General features: G+C 34.2%; 1 protein-coding gene across 6 annotated transcripts in view; it reads left to right on the forward strand.

The window, feature by feature from the left end:
- Nucleotides 1-21,100, forward strand: part of LOC150095948 (palmitoyltransferase ZDHHC14-like) — a 291,158-nt gene that overhangs the window by 208,801 nt on the left and 61,257 nt on the right. For all 6 annotated transcript variants that reach the window (XM_090408860.1, XM_090408859.1, XM_090408861.1 and 3 more), the window contains 2 exons: nt 897-1,006; nt 19,640-19,727. In XM_090408860.1, the coding sequence (XP_090264986.1) occupies nt 897-1,006; nt 19,640-19,727 (198 nt within the window). The remainder of the gene's footprint in view (nt 1-896; nt 1,007-19,639; nt 19,728-21,100) is intronic.

The following is a 21,100-nucleotide window of genomic DNA, read 5'->3' on the forward strand; positions in this document are numbered from 1 at the left end:
ATCAAATAAAATTAATTAAATTTAAAAATAAAATAAAACTGATTTATCTTTTATCTTAGACTAGAAAGTTTTATTGCTCTTAAATCACTTTAACTAACACATGTTAATTATGCTTATATAAGAAAAATTGAAGTATTTTAATCATGGAATTAATACTCAAAATGGCTTTTGATGTCTCCTAGCATGCATCACACACATGATCTAAACACGAATCTAAAATTATTATAACAATAAATAACTTCTTAGTCTGGAATACAGGCTATTCTCACTTTGCGCAGTAGTGAGGGATTGTAAAAATGACCATTCAAGCTGAAACCATGCAAAGCAATCTTAATAATTAAAAATTGCAATTTTTCCATGACCTTCCTTCAAAAATTTTTGTCAAAATATTAGAAACATTGAGAATTACAGTGTTTTATTATTTTATAAAAAAGTTATTAATAGTAGTTTGAATAGTGCTTGTCTTCTTCTTCTCCTCGTTGTGTAACTTGCGATAAGAAGTATCTTTTCTATGCCTTGGCTAACTGACATACTCCTTTCTAAATTATTTTGCTTATAGTATCTCTCTGCCACTGGACAAAAATATGATTGAAACCGTGTTTAGAAAGAATATTATTTATATCATGACCTTTTATTTGCACTCCAAATGACTGGTGGAGATACTTTATGATCAATGAGAGACTAGTGTTAGAGGCTTAGTGGAGTGAAACATTACTGAGAAAGGATTAAAAATATTCGAAGAATTAATATTTTTAATCCTTTCTCAGTGCTGTTTCACTCTTAACAATTTAATATTTTTATTAAAAAAAACAAAGATCTTGTTTGCATTATTCCTTTTATTTTGCTTTTCTTTTCAAAAATGTGTTTTTTTATTTTATTTTATTGTTGTGTTATAGATTAAAGGCTCCTTCTCATCCAAACGAGGACAGGATGTATTTAATCCTTATAGTCGAGGTTCATTCTTCCATAACTGTCTACTTTCTCTTTGTGGTCCTAGTTTTCCTAGGTAGGTATATTGAATGCCTCCAGCTGATGAGAATTAGGTTTCAAATAAAATCTAGTAGTTTTTGTAAGGTTTGTTTAATATTTTGTTTCATGCATTATTTTTCATTTGCTTTAGAAAATTTTCTTCTGCATGTGGTGTTTAGTCATTCAACTGTAGTTACTATTGTCATAATTATATTTGTGAAATCAAAAGTAGCTTAAGTAAACATGGTAAGATAATGTATAGATTAATATATTCTGATGTGATTACTTAAAGGAAAAGTATCTGTGAACAACAGAACAACATTCATCATTAGACATCTTACAAGAGTCAGGCACAGGGGGAAGAGGTGATGATCTTTGTGCAGTACCATTTCTGTTTGCTGTCTTATGCCTCTTCTACAGGTATATGCATGGATGCCATTCTGCTGAACTGGCTTCTTTCCTTCCTCTGCTTTCTTCAAGCCAGTAGACTGCTGGTCAACATCCATTCATTGTCCAGCTCCAAACATACTGAACTATCCTCTTCTTTCACACCATCTATTTCTACATTCATTACCTGCTTGCCCACAGCACTGATACTGATGTGTTAAGTTTTGCAACCTATAATACAATGTTTTGTGCAGCACCCATGTGCAGACTTGATATTAAAAAAATAAATACCATATATGCCAGCATACAAGACAACTGGACATATAAATTAATCCCCCCCCCCACACACACACCCAGATTCTCTTTTCAAAATGTTTATTTTATGCCATACTTGCTGTAAAAGACGATCACAAATTTTACACTTGGCACTAACAGCTTCTTACACATTACTTTTACTTTAATATAATGTAGTCATAGCAATCATCTCAGGTTTTTTTTTTTTTTACTTTAATTTATAAACGTCTTCATTACAAGGTAATTGATAAAATAGGTTGCTTATTTTTGCTTTCTTATACTACAGTTATTACTAATTGTAGAATTTTTGACTTTGTTTCACAGCCATCTTCATTACAGAAATAGAATAGCAATTATACAAATAACAGAAAATTCTAACAAGTACCATGCCACCATAGTAGCTAAAGCAAAGTAAAGTAACAAAAAAGGCCAACATTTTCCTAATTAAAAAAGTATATAATTAAAAGTTAGGAAAGATTAATAGATTGAAAAAGGTAGGTAGGCCAGGTTGTCCCTACCTGTTGAAGAATTTATGTTTTATGGTCTCTTCAAGTCCTTTGGATTTGCATGAGGGCTAGTAGGTTGTTTTTATCAACTGAATGAAGCCAAAAAAATCTTTGGTCCTCATAAATAATGAAATCAGTTCTGTGAAGAATGGTTTAGAATCTGTTTGAGCAGCTCACACAGGCCAATGCATATTGCACCATCATTCTAGTCAAAAGACAGGGACTATCAAGACCTTAATATATAATGTCTGCCCTTTATGTTTTTCAAATTAGGTTCTACAGAAAGAATTAGAACATGCAAGGTAGGTTCCAAAAGTTTCCAACCTGACATACAAAATTCACACCAATTTTAAAATGGTGTGCATGATAGATAGCACCATCTATGGGGAGGTTAGTGTGCCAGTTTCAACTCTCTGCCATTGTCATTTAGTTGGAAGCACTCATTTGACTATGTGGCAAGCTAAGTGGCTGTAATGTTAAAAATTGGAATACTGTACTCTGATAAAGTTTTTCACCTAAGAAGGACTTTCTCCAAGTGTTATCAAACAACAGTTGGATGTTGTTTATGGGGAAGCTTCTCCTTCATATTCCACCATGAAGGAATGGGCTAAACTTTCACCTAGGAAGAGAGAGCATCAAAGATGATCCTTGTGATGGTTGGCCTATGGAAGTGATGACTGTGGAAAATGTCTCTCTTGTTGAGGAGGAACTGCTCAATGACAGATGGCTGAAGCTCAAAGAAATCTCAGTAAGGTTGGGACTTTCTATAACAGCTCTTTTGCATCATTCACGAGATGCTTCATATGACGAAGGTCAGTGCAAGGGATGCCCTGACTTCTCTCTTTAATTCAGAAGGAGCATCATGTGACCTGTTCCTGCAAGTTTTTAGAGCTTTGCCAAGGAAATCACTGTGAATAAAACCATTGTCCTTTATTATGGGGAAATTCCATGGAGTGGTGCAAACTAGGCGAAGCACCACCGAGAAAAGCCAGAGTCACTCAGTCCATCAAGAAAATCATAGCAACAATCTTTTCGTATTGCTGGGAAATTCTCTTGATTGATTTCAAGTAAAAGAATACCACCACGAATAGTATTCTTCGCTGGTGCAAACCAGGCGAAGCACCACCGAGAAAAGCCAAGGTCACTCGGTCCAACAAGAAGATCATAGCAACAATCTTTTGGTATTGCTGGGAAATTCTCTTGATTGACTTCAAGTAAAAGAATACCACCACAAATGCAGAATATTATGCTTCACTACTGCACAAGCTGCATGATGCCAGAAAAGAGATGAGACGAGGAATGCTGAGTTATAGCGTTTCGTCTACTTCGCGACAATGCTCCAGTCCATATGGCTATTGGTGCGAAGGATGCAGTGAAGGACTGTGACTTCCAGGAGATTGAATACCCACCTTACAGTCCAGATCTAGCACCCAGTGACCACTATCTCTTCTCGAAACTGAAGAAAGACCTTCGAGGAAGAAAATTTGCAGATGACAATGAGGTGAAAGATGCAGTTTTAAGCCATTTTGCAAACAAAAGTACAGACTGTTTTTTTTTCAAGTGCATTGAAATGTTAATTCAGGATGTGAAAAGTGTGTTGAAAAGTGACCCAACTGTTTTCTTTCTCATCATCATCAAATTCCTGCCATGTACCCTCAAGGGGTGTACAGGATATAACAGTACTACATGAAAAAATTACATCATTACTAACTTCCTATCTACAATTTTCCTCCAAATCAGTCTGTTACTTGTCAAGACTCCAACATTATCAGATCTTATATTTCTATCGTCTAAGGCACTTTGTACCGTATCAATCCACCTATATCTTGGTCTTCCTCTGGGTCGTTTTCCTGCCAACCTAGCAGAGAACACTTGTTTTGCTAATCTTTCCTCTCCCATTCTATTTAAGTGACCATACCACCTGAGATTAGCTCTGCTAATGCATTCCTGGATGCTGACAATGTCAAGTTCTTTCCTAATATCCTCATTTTTAATATGATATTGCCATTGATGCCATCTGTTCACGCCTCTAATTTTTCTCAGGACTCTCATATCTGCGGTCTCTATTCTTTGGTCAAGTGTTTTACTTCTGACCCAGCTCTCAGATCCATAAGTTAAAACTGGTTTGAACACTGTCTTGTATACAGCTAATTTAGTGTTCCAACTAATTTCTCTCTTATTCCATATGAATTTATTCAATTGACTTCCCATCATACCAGCTTTGCTGATTCTGTTGTCTATTTCTATATTTAATTTACCATCTTCAGTAAAAATTGTGCCTAAGTAGCTGAAATGTTTTACTTGTTCCACAGGTTCTCCATTCACAACACAGTTGACATTTTCAATGATTCTGCCTATTTTCATTGTCTTTGTCTTTTTATTACTGACCTTCATACCATATCTATTACAACAGCTATCCAATTTAGACAGAGAATCTTGCAGACTTGTAGCGGATTTATTTAGAAGTATAACATCATCCGCATAAAGCAAAGAGCTGACATTAACATCTCCAATTTTGATATCAGGTTTAATACCACTTTCCTTCATAATGTGATCCATATAGATAATGAATAACAGAGGGGATAATGTACATCCTTGTCTCACACCAGATTTAACATTAAACCATCTTCCTGTACTTCCTTCAATTCTAACTGCTGACTTACAACTCAAATAAAGACTAAGTATTGCTTGATATAATGCCCCATTGACACCATATAACTGCAGCGTATTGAATATCTTCTCTCTTGGCACTTTGTCATATGCCTTTTCCAAATCGACAAAACTTAAATACAGATCTTTGTTATATTCCCATGCTTTCTCGACTATTTGTCGTAAAGTGAAGATCTGATCCTGACAGCCTCTATTTGTCCTGAATCCAGCTTGTTCTTCACCAAGCTTTTCTTCCACAATTCTTCTCAACCATTTCTCAAGTATACATGCATAGATCTTGCCAGGAACACTCAGTAGGGAAATACCTCTGTAATTCGCACATTCAGTTTTATTTCCCTTTTTATATATGGGTACTATGAGAGCTCTACTCCAATCATCGGGAATTCGTCCCTCTGTCCAGGCTTTCTGAACTATGCAGTGCAGCCACTGTAAGACTTTTATACCACCATGCTTCAGCATTTCTGGTCGAATATCATCTACTCCTGCTGCCGTTCCACATTTCAAGCCATTGATGGCTTTTTCTACTTCAGGTATGGATATGTATTCCTGACTGCATGCCTGGTCAGTGTTTTTTATCACCATGCTGTCATCACTGCTTATTTCATTTAGCAGTTTTTCAAAATAATTACTCCATACTTCAAGGATATCTTTTTCTCCTGTTTTCATGTCACCTTTATCATCTCTAACTCCTTTTACAGCACTCTTTCCTCCATTCCTAAGCTTCTTCAACAGCCTCCAGAATATTTTGCCACCTTCTTGATATTTATTTTCTATATTCTTGCCAAAGTCCTCCCATGAATTTTGTTTAGCTAGTTTTACACACTGTTTAGCTTTCTTACATTTGTCTCTGTATTCTGTAAGAGTAAAAGCTGACTTATTTGCCAGGAACTTTTGATATGCTTTCTTCTTTTGCTTCACTGCCTCTTTAACTTCCTGTGTCCACCAAGGAGTTCTGATTTTTTTATCCTTGCAGACAACCTCACCACATGCCTCTCTGGCAGAATCAATCAATGTTTTCTTCAGAGTTTGCCACTGAATCTCCAAGGTTTGATTCCTGTTCTCAAACTTTTTTATTTTATTTTCAATAATCTTTCTGTATTTTAGCCTACAGTTCACATCTGAGAGCTGCTCAAATTTTATTCGCTTTAAAACTTTCCTACATGTTATTCTTTTCAATATGAAATTCAATTTTATCCTGCTTAAGACTAAATAGAGATCGCTTCCAATTTCAAATCCTCTGTACACTCTGGTGTCCTGCACCAGGGAGAAAACATCACTATCAACAATAACATAGTCAATGAGACTTTTCTTATTCCTAGCCTCTTCTCTCCATGTGAATTTGTGCACATTTTTATGTTGGAACATGGTGTTAGTAATAACCAGTCCATGTCCTGAGCAGAAATCCAACAGATATTTGCCATTATTATTAGCTTTGCTCTTTTCTCCAAATTTTCCCAAAATATTTTTGTATGTCTCACAATCATTTCCTACTCTGCTATTTAGATCCCCAACAAGGACCAACTTTTTATTTTTCATTGTGTCAGTTGCTTTTTCTAAAGCCTCAAAAAATTCCTCCACTTCTACCTTAGTAGAACCTTCTGTGGGTCCATAGGCACAAATAAGTCTCATTGTCCAGTTCCCCATTCTCATATTTGCCCACATTACTCTACTTAAGACTGACTGCCATTCAAGAAGATTAGCCTCGTATTTTGTGTTGAATACTATGGCTACTCCTTCTTTTCCTTGATTGTCATTGCCTGAATATAACATTTTGTATTTATTGCTCAGAAAGATCTCACCAGTTTTGGTCTTTTTGTTTCAGTCACCCCTATTATATCGATCTGGTACTTATCTAATTCCTCAGCTAGCTCCATTTCTTTGCCATACAAGCTTCTTACGTTGATAGTACCGATCTTTAACTCTGGTGATGTTGAGTTGGGGTTTGTTTTCAGATTTGTTTTCTTTCTATCACCTCTAAAAGTTAGTCATGCCAGAAACTTATGGCACCACCCTCGTATTAACCTCCCAACCGGCCGGTGTGGATGAAATATTCAACACTCCCTAGCTTTTTTCATTGATCAAAATTTCGTCGGCATTCTACCTTTTATCATGCCATTACCTTCCTCCGCCATTAATCTCGTTACGGCTATTCTATAGCCATTAATGGATTAACTGTTGCTGAGTGACCTTTGTGTCCCTTCCCCCCGTCTTTACGTCTATTGTGTTGCTTAGAATTTCATTTACTGTCCTAAGTTATTTGACCTTTCTTGTCTCTAAAATGATTTATTGTGTCTCTTCCCAAAAATCGAAACGAATTTCACATATGCGAAAAAAATCAATCCTGAAATGACCACTTTTGCAATGAATCTATTTTATTCTACAAATCAGTGCACCGGAAGAGTTGCACTCATTGTTCTTTCACTTTACATATAATAATTGAATAATTTTTTTTCGAATTTTAGAATTTTCAAATGTTTGCTTTGAAAATATTATGTCAAATATTTATATTTTTAAACACTATTTATTGAAATAAATATGTCCTTTTTCTTTCATTTCTAGCGAAATAGCATTATATGGATCATCACATTTCAGATTTAGAAACGATTTTTTGTTATTCATAAAGACAGAATAAAAAAAAAAATGTTAAAATGCTAAATTGCATTACTCGGTTTCCGATTGTGTGTCTTTTTGGTATCAAAAATTTATATCCAATGATATTTTAGCAGTGATTCTTCGCCTTCGTCATTTATTTATTTATTTATTTATTTATTTGTATTATGCATATTACGATAATATCTAGTGCACATCCTTGTAGATATGTCGAAAATATAATGTGAAAAATATCATATACGGAATGATTCAAAATTCTTTTTCATTTTGAAGATTTTCTAATGCTTCCCCCCTCCTTATCCTCTCCTAGAACTCACAGGTTTGAAAGCTTTTCTAGACAGCATTCAAAATCAAATACTTCATTTTACCATTTTGACAAAAGATATACGGCAATCAGATTGTATTGTGAAGCTTCTAATTCTGTTCTATTTATTTGCAATCTAAAACCAGCTGTTCTACTGTCTGCTGAAATTATGTGAAATTTTAGAAATAATATGCTATATTTTCACCATGCAAAATTGTTTATATGCATACCACACAAAAGAAAGTTCAGTAGTATTATTTGTGTTTGTTTTTCTTTAAAAAAATCTAAATATTACTTCTGCTGCTGCTGAAAGCTATTTCTGAAATAATCTACGTCTTCTAAATACTTGGTAATATCCTCTTAGCTGGAGGAAAAGTTGAAGGCTTATTACTCTCAGTGCTATTGAGAAGAAAGGGGAGAATACTAAAGTGCCTCAGGCTGTAGTGCAGAATATGTCAAGAATGTCTTGTTTCCTTTTCGATTGTTGATTACCTATATCCTAACAGAAATACTGATATTTTGTTTACATGCTTATACATTATTTATGCCAAAATAATTGCTTAATTTATAATGATCAGTTTCACTTTTATTATCAAAAATTAGAAATTAAATCATACAATTATCTTGAAAAAGAGGATTTGAATTATTTTCAAAGAAAAGGTGCATATGCGTTTCATAATCTTCTTTTTTTGGGGGGGGGGGTATAGACCTAATCAATCTGAGGATATTTCAGATAATTTATTTCATAAATCGTTCGCAAGACAGCTGTTACAATCGTAAATCACTTGGGGAACATACCCCTTCATTTTAGTTTAAAATAGTAGCAAAGTTTCAGTTACTTTAGATATCTAATCTAGAAGAAAATGTTATGTCTGCTGAGATTAGAATCTTACGGGAATAATTTTTCTGACATGATTTCTCTATTCGTTATAATGTAACCAATTTCCAGATTTTTTTCCCTCCTGCAGACTATATGCAGTTGTTTCTTCTTTGTACTACAAGAAGAAAAATCAGATAACAGGAGAAAAATATGTAGTATTTTCTTTTCCACTGGCTGAATTTACAATGTTCTTTCTTTGTGTTTTGAAGAGAAAGTGCAAATGACTTTTTTCTTACTATTTTTGCCATTATAACATCTCATATAATTATAAGAGTGACATTTTACGTTTTTCTCCCACACGAGAAACAGAAATAAGGTAGTAATAATATTGTTGATTCTGCCAAACTTCATTGTAGCAGAAATTTTTATTACAAAACTTTGTAATATATATATATATATATATATATATCTCCGAAACAAGAAATTTGGAACCCATATCACATAGGGGGCTATGCCCAACCCCCCGTGTTCCGGTATGGTAGACCAGTTCTCCTTCAATTGTGATAACTTGAAAGGGGGTTCCGCCCCTGAATTCTGATGACTCGAATTTTGAAGACTCGACACTCAGGGTAGCCCCTGAGTTTCAAAACATTTCAATAAACATGACATAAAAAGGCTTATCATTTTATATATATATAGGGTAGATTTTATTTCATTATTTTTTATTGTTTTGATGAAATACTTTACCTGGAATACTCTTTCCAGTTTCTCTGTGTCATAAAAAGAACTTAAAAATTAGCCTTCAAGATGAAAAAGAAACAGTGCATTCGGGTATCCCTCTATCAATATTTGTAGTCCTGAAAAGGACTGTTTTGATGGCCTTGAAAACAAACATTTTTTATTTCACACTGTTCAGAATTTAAAATTCTTGAACAGCGTGGAACACCTTGAAGCAAGGGTAAACACACAAAGCAGTTTTACACTCAGGGCACCAGATTTTTGTTTCCTTTCTGATATTTTTTTTATCACATACATAATATTTGCGTGCAGGTTTTTTTTTTTTTATTAGCCGTTGGTGGTAGATTTTCGGGATAATGGTTGGAGTTAGCAGCGTTCAACCTCAGATGTCTGGCAGGATTTCCTGTTTTTCTGCTTGCTGAAGAAGGTGCATGTTCATGCAGCAATGCTTTCGCAATTTCTATTCTGTATTCTAGATATGTTATGGTAGACAAACATTTTTTCTTGTACAGGAGGAAACTGTTCCAAATAACAAAATCCAAACACTTCAAAATTCAAATAACATGTCCAAACACTTTTTTGTAGTATTTTTTATGCTGTTTCCTCATTACAGAGTAGAATGATAGCTGCTGATCGCACCTGTCGACTCAACCATAGTGTCGTTGTATGCACACACAGCAATGGGTTTTTCTTTCTTCAAACCATGCTTCTCCACGGATTCTGTTGATAGATTGTGCAGGGAAGATAGCAGAAAAACATCTTTTTTGGCTTTCCAACGTAGTGCAAAGACTTCCCCTCGCTGATAAGTTGTGATTTCCCCCTTCGATAGCTTTCCTGAAGCCAGATCTGGAGGCATATCTTGCCTTTTTGCATTTACAGTACCATAACTATCTGTACGATGCTGTAAAAGCAAATCAGCGAGTTCAGGACACATATTTAGTAATTATCCATTATAATGCAGTAACCTTTCCCCAGTAAAGGGTCTAGTAACTGCATTACTGCACGCATCGACAAGGGGAGATCCGAATATTTATCGTGCTCGATTACAGTTTGCTTTCCCGTATAAGGTTTGAAATCCCAAAGATATCCACTTTCCAATTCGCAAAGCATAAACAATTTTACTCCATACTTTGCTTTCTTTTTGGGAATATACTGCTTACATTTCAGTCCACCTTTGAATGGCATAAGGCTTTCATCGATACTCAAGTCTCTCTCAGGAATGTAGAGTGATCTACGTTTTTGACGGATTTTCATCAGAAAATCATAAATTTTGTTGAGGACTGGGCAAGGATGTGTTGCCTGATCGTATTCCTCATTATTCTGAAAATGCAAATACTTCATGATGAGACTGAATTGTTTTTCAGTCATAACATCACGAAACATTGGCGTGTTCAGAATCCAGTCTGTAGACCAATACATTTCGAGAGCGGGCTTTCGAAATGTATTGGTTTTCCAATACATTTCGAAATTTTGGGTTTTCCACTTTCTTTATTCTGATATTGCATTTGAAAGATGACAGTGATTTTAAATATTAATTTCCCCTATATCCGAATATCACATAATTTCCTGATTTATAATAATCAGGAAATATGTATATTGTCTGATTTATAATTTGCTAATTTATAATAATCACCACATAGCTTCAGTATCGAAAAATTCAAGTTATGTGGAACAATTACTAGAGAAAAATAACGAATTAAATAAAAACTGTACCTATGTTTCATAACAGTTTTCGGGTGTGTGATAGTAATGCAACGGGGGGGGGGGTTAAACTATCAGAGGCGAAATAAAGTTCAATTCTATTGTAAAAATATGGAAATGAAATTTCACATTTGATATACATATTTTGAATGATAAAAATAAGCAAATGTATCGCTTACTTTAAAAATTGGAGAATAAAATATCTGAATTATGCAGAAAATATAAATTTAAATCATAACTGTTAATTTCATTTTGTAATGACCAATTATACAAGGAAACCAAGAAAGTGAAAGTACAGATTACTATACAACATGAAGAAAAAATTTAGTAATATGATTAAAGAATTTCATGTTATTCTCTATAAAGCAAAGTTGCTGAAGCATGTCCTAAAGGAAATCTGTTAAGTATTATTCGATTTCGATGGTTTTGTACAAAAATAAAATTAATATAATCTGGAACGTCGGCAGCCGGTTTTCTTTTCCTTTTTTAAAAGAATATTTCAAATAATTATCGTGAATTAATTTCTTCGAGAACAAAGAAAAATCTTTTGTCTAGTAAGCGATTAGAAAAAAATTAGCGCAAAAAAATAAAAAATTAAATTGGTTCTCCAAGGTAAGGCAATATTTAAGTGAAGAAATTATGCAAGACCTTTATTTTGTCCAGAAATTAAAATTGTATTGTACAATAAAAAGAGAAAATAAAAATATAAATAATTTCTCTATTTTTAGTCTATCATATATAACTAAAATCCAGTTCACCAGCATGGAACAAGAAAGTCCGTTTCTTGTTATAGGCAACTGAGAGGCAGCTACGAACGGGAGATAATCCGATTAACCGTTCTCTTCAGTGTGAGGGTTTATCACACCTTCTAATGGACATGACAGTCAAATTGCACTTCTTATCCAGGTTCTTTAAACAGGTGGGCTGAATCATATCCAGATTTAGTTGGATGTCTATAGACGTCCTAGCCGGTAGGGAGGTTAAGTCAACTTTCTATCAAATGGCTTCATTTGACTTTCATTTATAAAGCATTCATTAGGTGTAGAATCCCTTGCCCCTTCTGCTCAGAGGAAATCACTCATATTCTACTCTCTTATGTGCAAGTAATTTCTGAATGTATTGTGAAAATTTTAAAACCCTCCGTTTTTTTTTTTTTTTTTTTTTTTGTCCTGTCAGAAAAATCTCCACCTTTCTCTCATCTAATAATGAGCTTCGTCTGCTTAGTTTTCCAGATGTTTAGCACATTCCATGTTTCGTGGCTTATCTTATTATCGACAATTTGGAAGATCTGCTTTTATTCATTGTAGAAAGCATGTCTTATATCAAGTATCATGAGCCTGAACATGCCATTTCCATCAGGCACAGCATTCTTTGGAACAAGACAAAAATTCTCCATAAGAACCAATTTCTTATGGAACATCTTTATAAGGAAACTTGTAAAAAATTGCTCCATTGACCAATCTTAAATAGATCTGAAGTCTACATTTATCTTTGTTATTTCCTAACTTTTAATTATATATCTATTTATACTTTTCTTTTTTTTTTTCAGAAGGAAAGTGTTGACTGTTTTTGTTACCTTTGGAATTTTCTGTATTTTTTACAATATTACATTTAAATATCAAATATCAAGACTTTTCCACATGAGTTTCCTTCTTATATTCTTGTTATATCATTATTTTTTTTTAAGTGACCATACCATCTTAAATTACCTCTGTTTGCACATTCTCGATTGCCAAGAATGTCAGGTTTCTTCCTATCTTTATTTTTAATACATTACTGCCATTCAACCATCCGTTTCCTAACCTAATTTTTCTCAGAACTCTCATTTCTGTGGTGACCTGTCCTTGATCAACTATTTTATTTCTAATCCAGCTTGCAGATCCATAAGTTAAAATTAGTTTGAAAACTATCTTGTATACTCTAGTGTAGTGTTTGGCTAATTTCTCTCTTGCTCCATATAAATTTATTCAACTGGCTTCCTACCATACAGCTCTGTTTATTCTGTTCTTTGTTTCATTTATTTAATTTACCGTCTTCGCAAAAAAAATTGTGCCTAAATAGCTGAAATATATTACTTGCTGTATAAGTTCTCCATTAAGAATCTTCTGCTTATTTTCATATATTTTTTTTCTTTTTATTGCTGATTTTCATGCCAAAATTTTACAGCACTCATTTGATTCAGTTAAAGAATGCTGAAGACATGTACTGGATTTCTTTAGGAGTATAATATCTATGTGGTCTGACACAGAAAAAAACAAGACTGCCTGTATCTCTTTTTATTTAACAAATTGAGAAAATCAACTACAATCTCCTTCAAAATAGTTCCCTTCTGAGTTGACACACAGCTGCATACGATGCTGCCAATGTTCAAAGCAATTCTGCAGATCATTTTCTGAAAGGCTGTTGAGGATCTCTGTCGTTTTCGCTTTCACATCTTCTACTGACAAAAAAAACTGGGTTCCTTTGAACACCGACTTGATCTTTGGAAAGAGGTAAAAGTTGCAGTTAGCCAGGTCTGGCGAATAGGGTGGGTGCTCAAGCACAGTGATGTTGTGATTAGCTAAAAACTGCTTCACAGACAAAATGTTGTGGGCTGGCACGTTGTCTTGATGTAAAATCCAACCGTTTCTCCACAATTCTGGTTGTTTCCTTCTCACGCGTTCACGCAATTTCATCAAGACTTCAAGGTAATACTGCTGATTTACTCTGGCCACTGGGAACCCACTCTGCCATTACAATACCTTGATATCGAAGAAAATAATCAACACGGCCTTGAACTTTGAACAACTCATGCGTGAGTCGTTCAAAGTTTTTTTGGTCTTGGAGATGTTGCTGATCCCCACTGCATTGATTTTTGCTTGATTTCCAGATCATACATAAATATCCAAGTTTCATCACAAGTAATTGCCGAATTCAACAAATCTGGTTCATCCTTAATGCATTGCAAAAGGTCCAAACACAGTTCCTTGCGACATTCTTTTTGTTCATCTGACAATATTTTTGGAACCATTTTTGCACAAACCTTTTTCATGTTCAATTCTTCCGTTAAAATGCATCAAACACTTTCCCTGTCCAAATGAACTTTCTCAGCTACAACTCGAACACCCAACCTTCTGTCTTTTCGAATCACATCTTGCACTTTTTTAATGTTGCCATCGGTAACTGCTATGTGTGGACGGCCTGGGCAATCGTCATCTTTCATGCTTTCTCTGCCTTCTGAAAATCGTTTGTGCCATTCAAAAACACATGCACGAGACATGCACTCTTCACCATAATCCTCAGTCAATAATTGAAAAGTTTCCATCATGGATTTGTTCAGTTTCACAAGAAACTTGATGTTAACTCGTTGTTCACTCTTGCACTCCAACATTTTCCGACCGGGGGTAAAAAAACGGTCTATATTTGAACACGTCTACTCGTACTGAGTAAAACAATGGAGTTGAACCTTGTCTTATGGTGACAGGTTAGAACATGCTCTATAAACATCTCTTTGTCTCTCCCCTCCCACTCTCCAATTACCAAGCTATACTATTAGTCTATTTTTTTTTGTGTCTGACCTTGTATCATCTTCATAATAAAAAAACAATTTTGATATGAGGTATTTAATGCCATCTTAATTTTTTTTAATACACACACACATGCATACTATTATTTTTATTACACTGTAACTATTATTATTATTCCAACAGAAAAGCAACCACAGAGTGAGTGTGAAAGGTGGGATCCTTCATTCCTGACCAGCACCTCTATGGATATAGTGAAGGAATCTTGCTGAAGATCTCAATATGATGTTCTTACAGATTTTCCATCATCAAATTCCTGCCATGTACCCTCAAATGGGGTGTACAGGATATGATAGTACTACGTGAAAAATTTACATCATTACTAATTTCCTATCTACAATTTTCCTCCAAATCAGTCTGTTACCTGTCAAGACTCTAACATTATCAGATCTTATATTTCTATCTTCTAAGGCACTTTTTACCATATCAATCCACCTATGTCTTGGTCTTCCTCTAGGTCTTTTTCCTGCCAACCTGGCAGAGAACACTCGTTTTGCTAATCTTTCCTCTCCCATTCTGTTTAAGTGACTTTACCACCTGAGATTAGCTTTGCTAACGCCTGCTAATTCCTGGATGCTGACAATGTCTAGTTCTTTCCTAATATCCTCGTTTTTTAATAAGATATTGCCATTGATGCCATCTGTTCATGCCTCTAATCTTTCTGAGGACTCTCATATCTGCAGTCTCTAGTCTTTGGTCAAGTGTTTTACTTCTGACCCAGCTCTCAGATTCATAAGTTAAAATTGGTTTGAACACTGTCTTGTATACAGCTAATTTAGTGTTCCGACTAATTTCTCTCTTATTCCATATGAATTTATTCAATTGACTTCCTACCATACCAGTTTTGTTGATTCTGTTGTCTATTTCCATATTTAATTTACTATCTTCACTAAAAATCGTGCCTAAGTAGCTGAAATGTTTTACTTCTTACACAGGTTCTCCATTCACAACACAGTTGATATTTTCAACAATTCTACCTATTTTCATTGTGTTTGTCTTTTTAATGCTCACCTTCATACCATATCTATTACAACAGCTATTCAATTTAGTCAGAGAATCTTGCAGACTTGTAGCGGATTTATTTAGAAGTATAACATCATCTGCATAAAGCAAAGAGCTAACATTAACATCTCCAATTTTGATATCATGTTTAATACCACTTTCCTTCATAATGTGATCCATATAGATAATGAATAACAGAGGGGATAATGTACATCCTTGTCTTACACCAGATTTAACATTAAACCATATTCCTGTACTTCCTTCAATTCTAACTGCTGACTTACAACTCAAATAAAGACTAAGTATTGCTTGATATAATGCCCCATTGACACCATATAACTGTACCGTATTGAATAGCTTCTCTCTTGGCACCTTGTCGTATGTTTTTTCCAGATCGACAAAACTTAAATACAGATCTTTGTTATATTCCCATGCTTTCTCAACTATTTATCGTAAAGTGAAGATCTGATCCTGACAGCCTCTGTTTGGCTTGAATCCAGCTTGTTCTTCACCAAGCTTTTCTTCCACAATTCTTGTCAACTGTTTTTCAAATATACTGGTATAAATCTTGCCAGGAACACTCAGTAGGGAAATACCTCTGTAATTCGCACATTCAGTTTTATTTCCCTTTTTATATATTGGTACTATGAGAGCTCTATTCCAATCATCGGGAATTCGTCCCTCTGTCCATGCCTTCTGAACTATTCAGTGCAGCCACTGTAAGACTTTTATATCACTATACTTCAGCATTTCTGGTCGTATATCATCTACTCCTGCTGCCTTTCCACATTTCAAGCCTTTAATGGCTTTTTTTTACTTCAAGTTCCTGACATTCCTGACTGTATGCCTGTTGAGTGTTTTTTGCCACTGTGCTATCACTGCTTGTTTCATTTAGCAATTTTTTGAAGTAATTACTCCATACTTCAATTATATCTTTTTCTCCTGTTTTCATGTCACCTTTATCATCTCTAACTCTTTTACAGCACTCTTTCCTCCATTTCTAAGCTTCTTCAACAACCTCCAGAATATCTTACCATCTTCTTGATATGTATTTTGTATGTTCTTGCCAAAGTCCTCCCATGACTTTTGTTTTGCTAGTTTTACACAGTGTTTAGCTTTCTTACATTTGTCTCTGTATTCTCTAAGAGCACAAGCTGACTTATTTGCTAGGAACTTTTGATATGCTTTCTTCTTTTCCTTCACTGCCTCTTTAACTTCCTGTGTCCACCATCGAGTTCTGATTTTTCTATCCTTGCAGACAACCTCACCATATGCCTCTCTGGCTGAATCAATCAGTGTTTTCTTCAAGACTTTCTGCTGAATCTCCAAGGTTTGGTTCCTGTTCTCAAACTCTTTCATTTTTTTTTCAATAATCTTTGTGTATTTTAGTCTACAGTTCACATCTGAGAGCTGCTCAACTTTCATAGTTAACACTTTAAAAACTACAATGTTCATAAAAGAAAAGTTAATGTTCCGATATGTAATAATAAACAACTCTTCCCAGAAGACGGATTGATTACCCTGTTATCGGAATGGATTCTCCTTCTTCTGACATGCATAGAAGTGTCTATGGTCAGAAAATGAGTTTCAAACAGAGAGCTGCAATTGACTTTTGTGTTAAATTTGGTAAAAGTTTTACTGAAATGCTTCAAAAAAAGCATACGGTGATGAATGCTTATCCCTTACTCAAGTTTACGAGTAGTTTAAGCAATTTCAAAGGACGACGAAAAGCCGAGCCTTCCAAAAATTGGACTGAGCGAAGTTAACATCCAAAAAAGTGTGGATTTCATCAAAGAAAACCCGAAATCGTCAGTGAGATTGTTTGAAGATGAATTAGGGATTCCAAAATCAACTATGCACAACATTTTGACCTAGAGTTTTGGACTTCGTAAATTAAATTTGCAATTTGTTCCCCACAAGTTGACCGATGACCAAAAAATGTATTGAATTGAACACTGCAAGGACCTCATTAAAACCGCTCGTAAGGACTCAGACTTTCTTGAAATGATCATTACTGGTGATGAAATGTGGTGTTTTGAATATGAGCCTGAAACAAAATGCCAGATTGTTGAGTTGAGACCACCAGAAGAGGGGCATCTGATAAAAAGTTGCTTGGAGAAGTCAAAAGTAAAGACAATGCTGATTTGTTTCTATGATTCCAAGGGTGTTATCCACAAAGAATTTGTTCTGCCTGGCCAAACGGTCAATGGTGAGTTTTATCTCAAAGTTTTGAAGCGATTGATAGCGAGAATTCATTGTGCATGGCATGAATATCATGATGCAGGCAGCTGGTCACTTTTGCACGATAATGCACCATCTCATTGTTCGAACATTGTGAGACAGTTTTTGAGCAAAAACTAAGTTTCTGTGTTGATTCGCTCACCATATTCACCTGATTTAGCACCCTGTGACTTCATTTGCCGATGAGAGGAAAGCAATACGACACCATTGAAAATGTTCAAGCGGCAGTAACCACGACCCTCAACAGTATCCCAAAATCCGATATTAAAAAACTCATTTAATGAATTAATTGACCATGCCAAACGCTGTATCGAAGATGAGGGAGAGCATATTGATTGAAATAAATGATTTGAATAATTATAATTAGCCTGTGTTTATTTTCTATCAAAAGTTCAGTTTCTTTTTGGACACAGGGTGTATACTTGCATAAATCTTACCAGTAACACTCAGTAGGGGAAATGCTCTGTAATTCTCACTTCAATTTTTATATATGACTACTATGAGAGCTCTACTCGAATCATCTGGAATTCATTCCTCTGTCCAGGCCTTCTGAACTATACAGTGCAGCCACTGCATAGAAGTTTTATACTTGCATACTTGAGCATTTCTGGTAAAATATCATCTACTCCAGCTGCCTTTCCATATTTCAGGCTTTTGGTGGCTTTTCTATTTCAAGGTATAGATATGTATTCCTGTTAGCATGCCTGTTAAGTGTTTTTTACCACTGTGCTGTCACTGATTGTTTCATTTAGCAATTTTTCAAAGTAATTACTTCATACATCAAGGATATCTTTTTCTCCATTCATATATCCAAATTTAGTGACACAAAAACACATGTGTTGAAATGATTATTTTACTTATTAATAATAAAATAACACTTGACGTTTCGACCCCTGTATTGAGGTCATCATTATCATGTGTATAGGAAACCAAGCTACATCCTCTTGCACTCTATAAGGTAAATTAAATCTACGCTGTTAATTAATCATTTCCTTAGCCTGACCTCTAGTGATAAAAAAAAAATAAATAAATAAAATAAAATAAAATAAAAAAAATAAATTTTAAATAAAAATAATAATAAATAAAAAACTCCTGTACTAAGATTCTTCTGGATTTGTGCAGTTAAAATTGTTATACTGCAAATTTCTTCTGGACTTGTACAGTTCAAGTTGCTATTGAATGTTAAGGGAAAAAAAACAAAACAAAAAAAAACACTTCAAGTCTTCTTGTATTGAGATTTTTCTTTGGCTTGTTCTAGCTATAAAAGTTGCAAATGGATCCTCCACATCCTTGGAATGGTTAGACCATTTCACATGCTTCCTTGAATTTCCTCTCGAACCAGGTTTTGGTGCAAACCTGGAAATGCCGGGTTTTCCAAAATGGAGGTATTTAATGTGTCGTTTGTGTTCGTCTCCTTCCTAATTGGAACTTGTTTGGACTTGGCAGTTGGTTCAGATAATACAAAAAATATTTTTATTTTATTATTATTTTTTACTGATAATGATCTGTGTAAAAATTGATGTATAGACTTGTGATAATTAGTCAGTACAATAAGCTGAGTAGCTTATATGTCCACTCCGATCTGTTCATTAGACTACTAAGTTGGTAGAAAACTTCTGAGAAATGAGAGGTAACTGGATTGAATATAGTATGCATCATGCTCAACCTCAGGAGCAGATTTCTGTTTGAACTAAGCATATATGACTATTTAATAAGTATTTTTTATCTTTATTTTATATTGCTTTATCCATATCAGTATATGCTCCAACTCAATTCTTTTATACTTTTCATAAATTATGAAAATCACGTGATATTTTTTTAAAATGCATCCTAGCCTTATTGACAGAAGAGGGATAGTTGTTTCAGATGGGCATTGTTTACGCAAAGGGAATTATGGAACAGTGAAAACATCCCAGCCAAAGGTATCTATAATGATTTCTTATGTTTCTAATATTTTAATATTTTATTCCATTTCAGTTACATGTAAACATAAATATCAAAATCGAATGAAAATGAAGCTAATTATATGGATCTGAAATGTATTAAAAATTACTATATATTTCCCTTCCATCCATATATTTGTCTTCCATTCTGTTCATGTGACCATATGATCTTAGATTAAATTATACTTGACAAGAAATTATATTCTTATTTACTTTGTACATGGGGTATTTTCACATCAATTTCTTTAGCATCCCATAATACAAGGTACAGTTCCTTTTGATATGTATGTATTGCTGCATTGAAGCAAAGGGTCACTACCTGTGGGAGCCAGACTCAAACAAATGCCAAGGTTTAATTAATGCATAAGTCATATATTTCCATATACAAGTAGTAAAAAGATGCATCATATCATCAGATTTCTGATATGTACTCTCAGTGGTAAGGGGAATGTTATGATAGTACTACATAAAAAGGCTACATCTTACTAACTTTGTATCAACAATTTTCATCCAAATTAATCTGTTATCTGTGAAGGCGCTAGTGTTATTTGATATTATATTATATTTAAGTCTTCTAAAGTGCTTCTTACTGTTTCAATCCACCTAAATCTTGGTCTTCGTCTGTGTCTTCTGCCATCCTGGCAAAAAAAAAAAAACACTAGTTTCTCCTAACCTTTCCTCTCCCATTCTTTTTAAGTGACCATACCACCGAGATGAGCTCTGTTAATACATTCTTTGAATGCTAACAATATCGTTTGGCATAAAGACTCTCTAAGACTTGTAGAGGTTTAAGATGATGGTGTAATCTGCCTAGAGTAAAGAACTAAACTTAATATATTCTATTGGATTATCAAATCACATCATTAACACAGTCCATGTAAATTATATATAATAGTGGAGATAATTTTCATTGTAACTAAAATTAATTTAAAATCAAACCTACACTATATAGATCTATCGTTTTTAGCATTTTATTTTATTTTATTTTTTTCCTGGGATACTTTTTATCATATTTTTTTTGAGATTCAGTAAAGCTTAAATATATTCTTTTCCATATTTTGTTTTCAGGATATTGCTACTGTTGATAAAAAGTTAAAAACTTTTTATCTTGATTTGAATCCAACTTATTCTTCACCAGTTTCCTCTATATTTTTCTTAGTCTTTTCTCTGCTATGCATTGATAAATCTTTCATGGAACACTCAGTAAGGAAATTTATCAATAATTCTCATATTATATTTCAGTTTTTGTAAATTGATAGATTGCAAGAATTCTGCCCCAATCATCTGAGATGAAAACCTTCAGATACCTTCTGGATTACATGTATGTAGTCCTGTTATAATTTCAGGTACAC

Source organism: Typopeltis vanoorti, chromosome 19 (assembly GCF_054136105.1).
Source record: "Typopeltis vanoorti isolate ZY-2024b chromosome 19, IOZ_Tvanoo_1.0, whole genome shotgun sequence".
In the NCBI taxonomy this organism is placed as follows: Eukaryota; Metazoa; Arthropoda; class Arachnida; order Uropygi; family Thelyphonidae; genus Typopeltis; species Typopeltis vanoorti.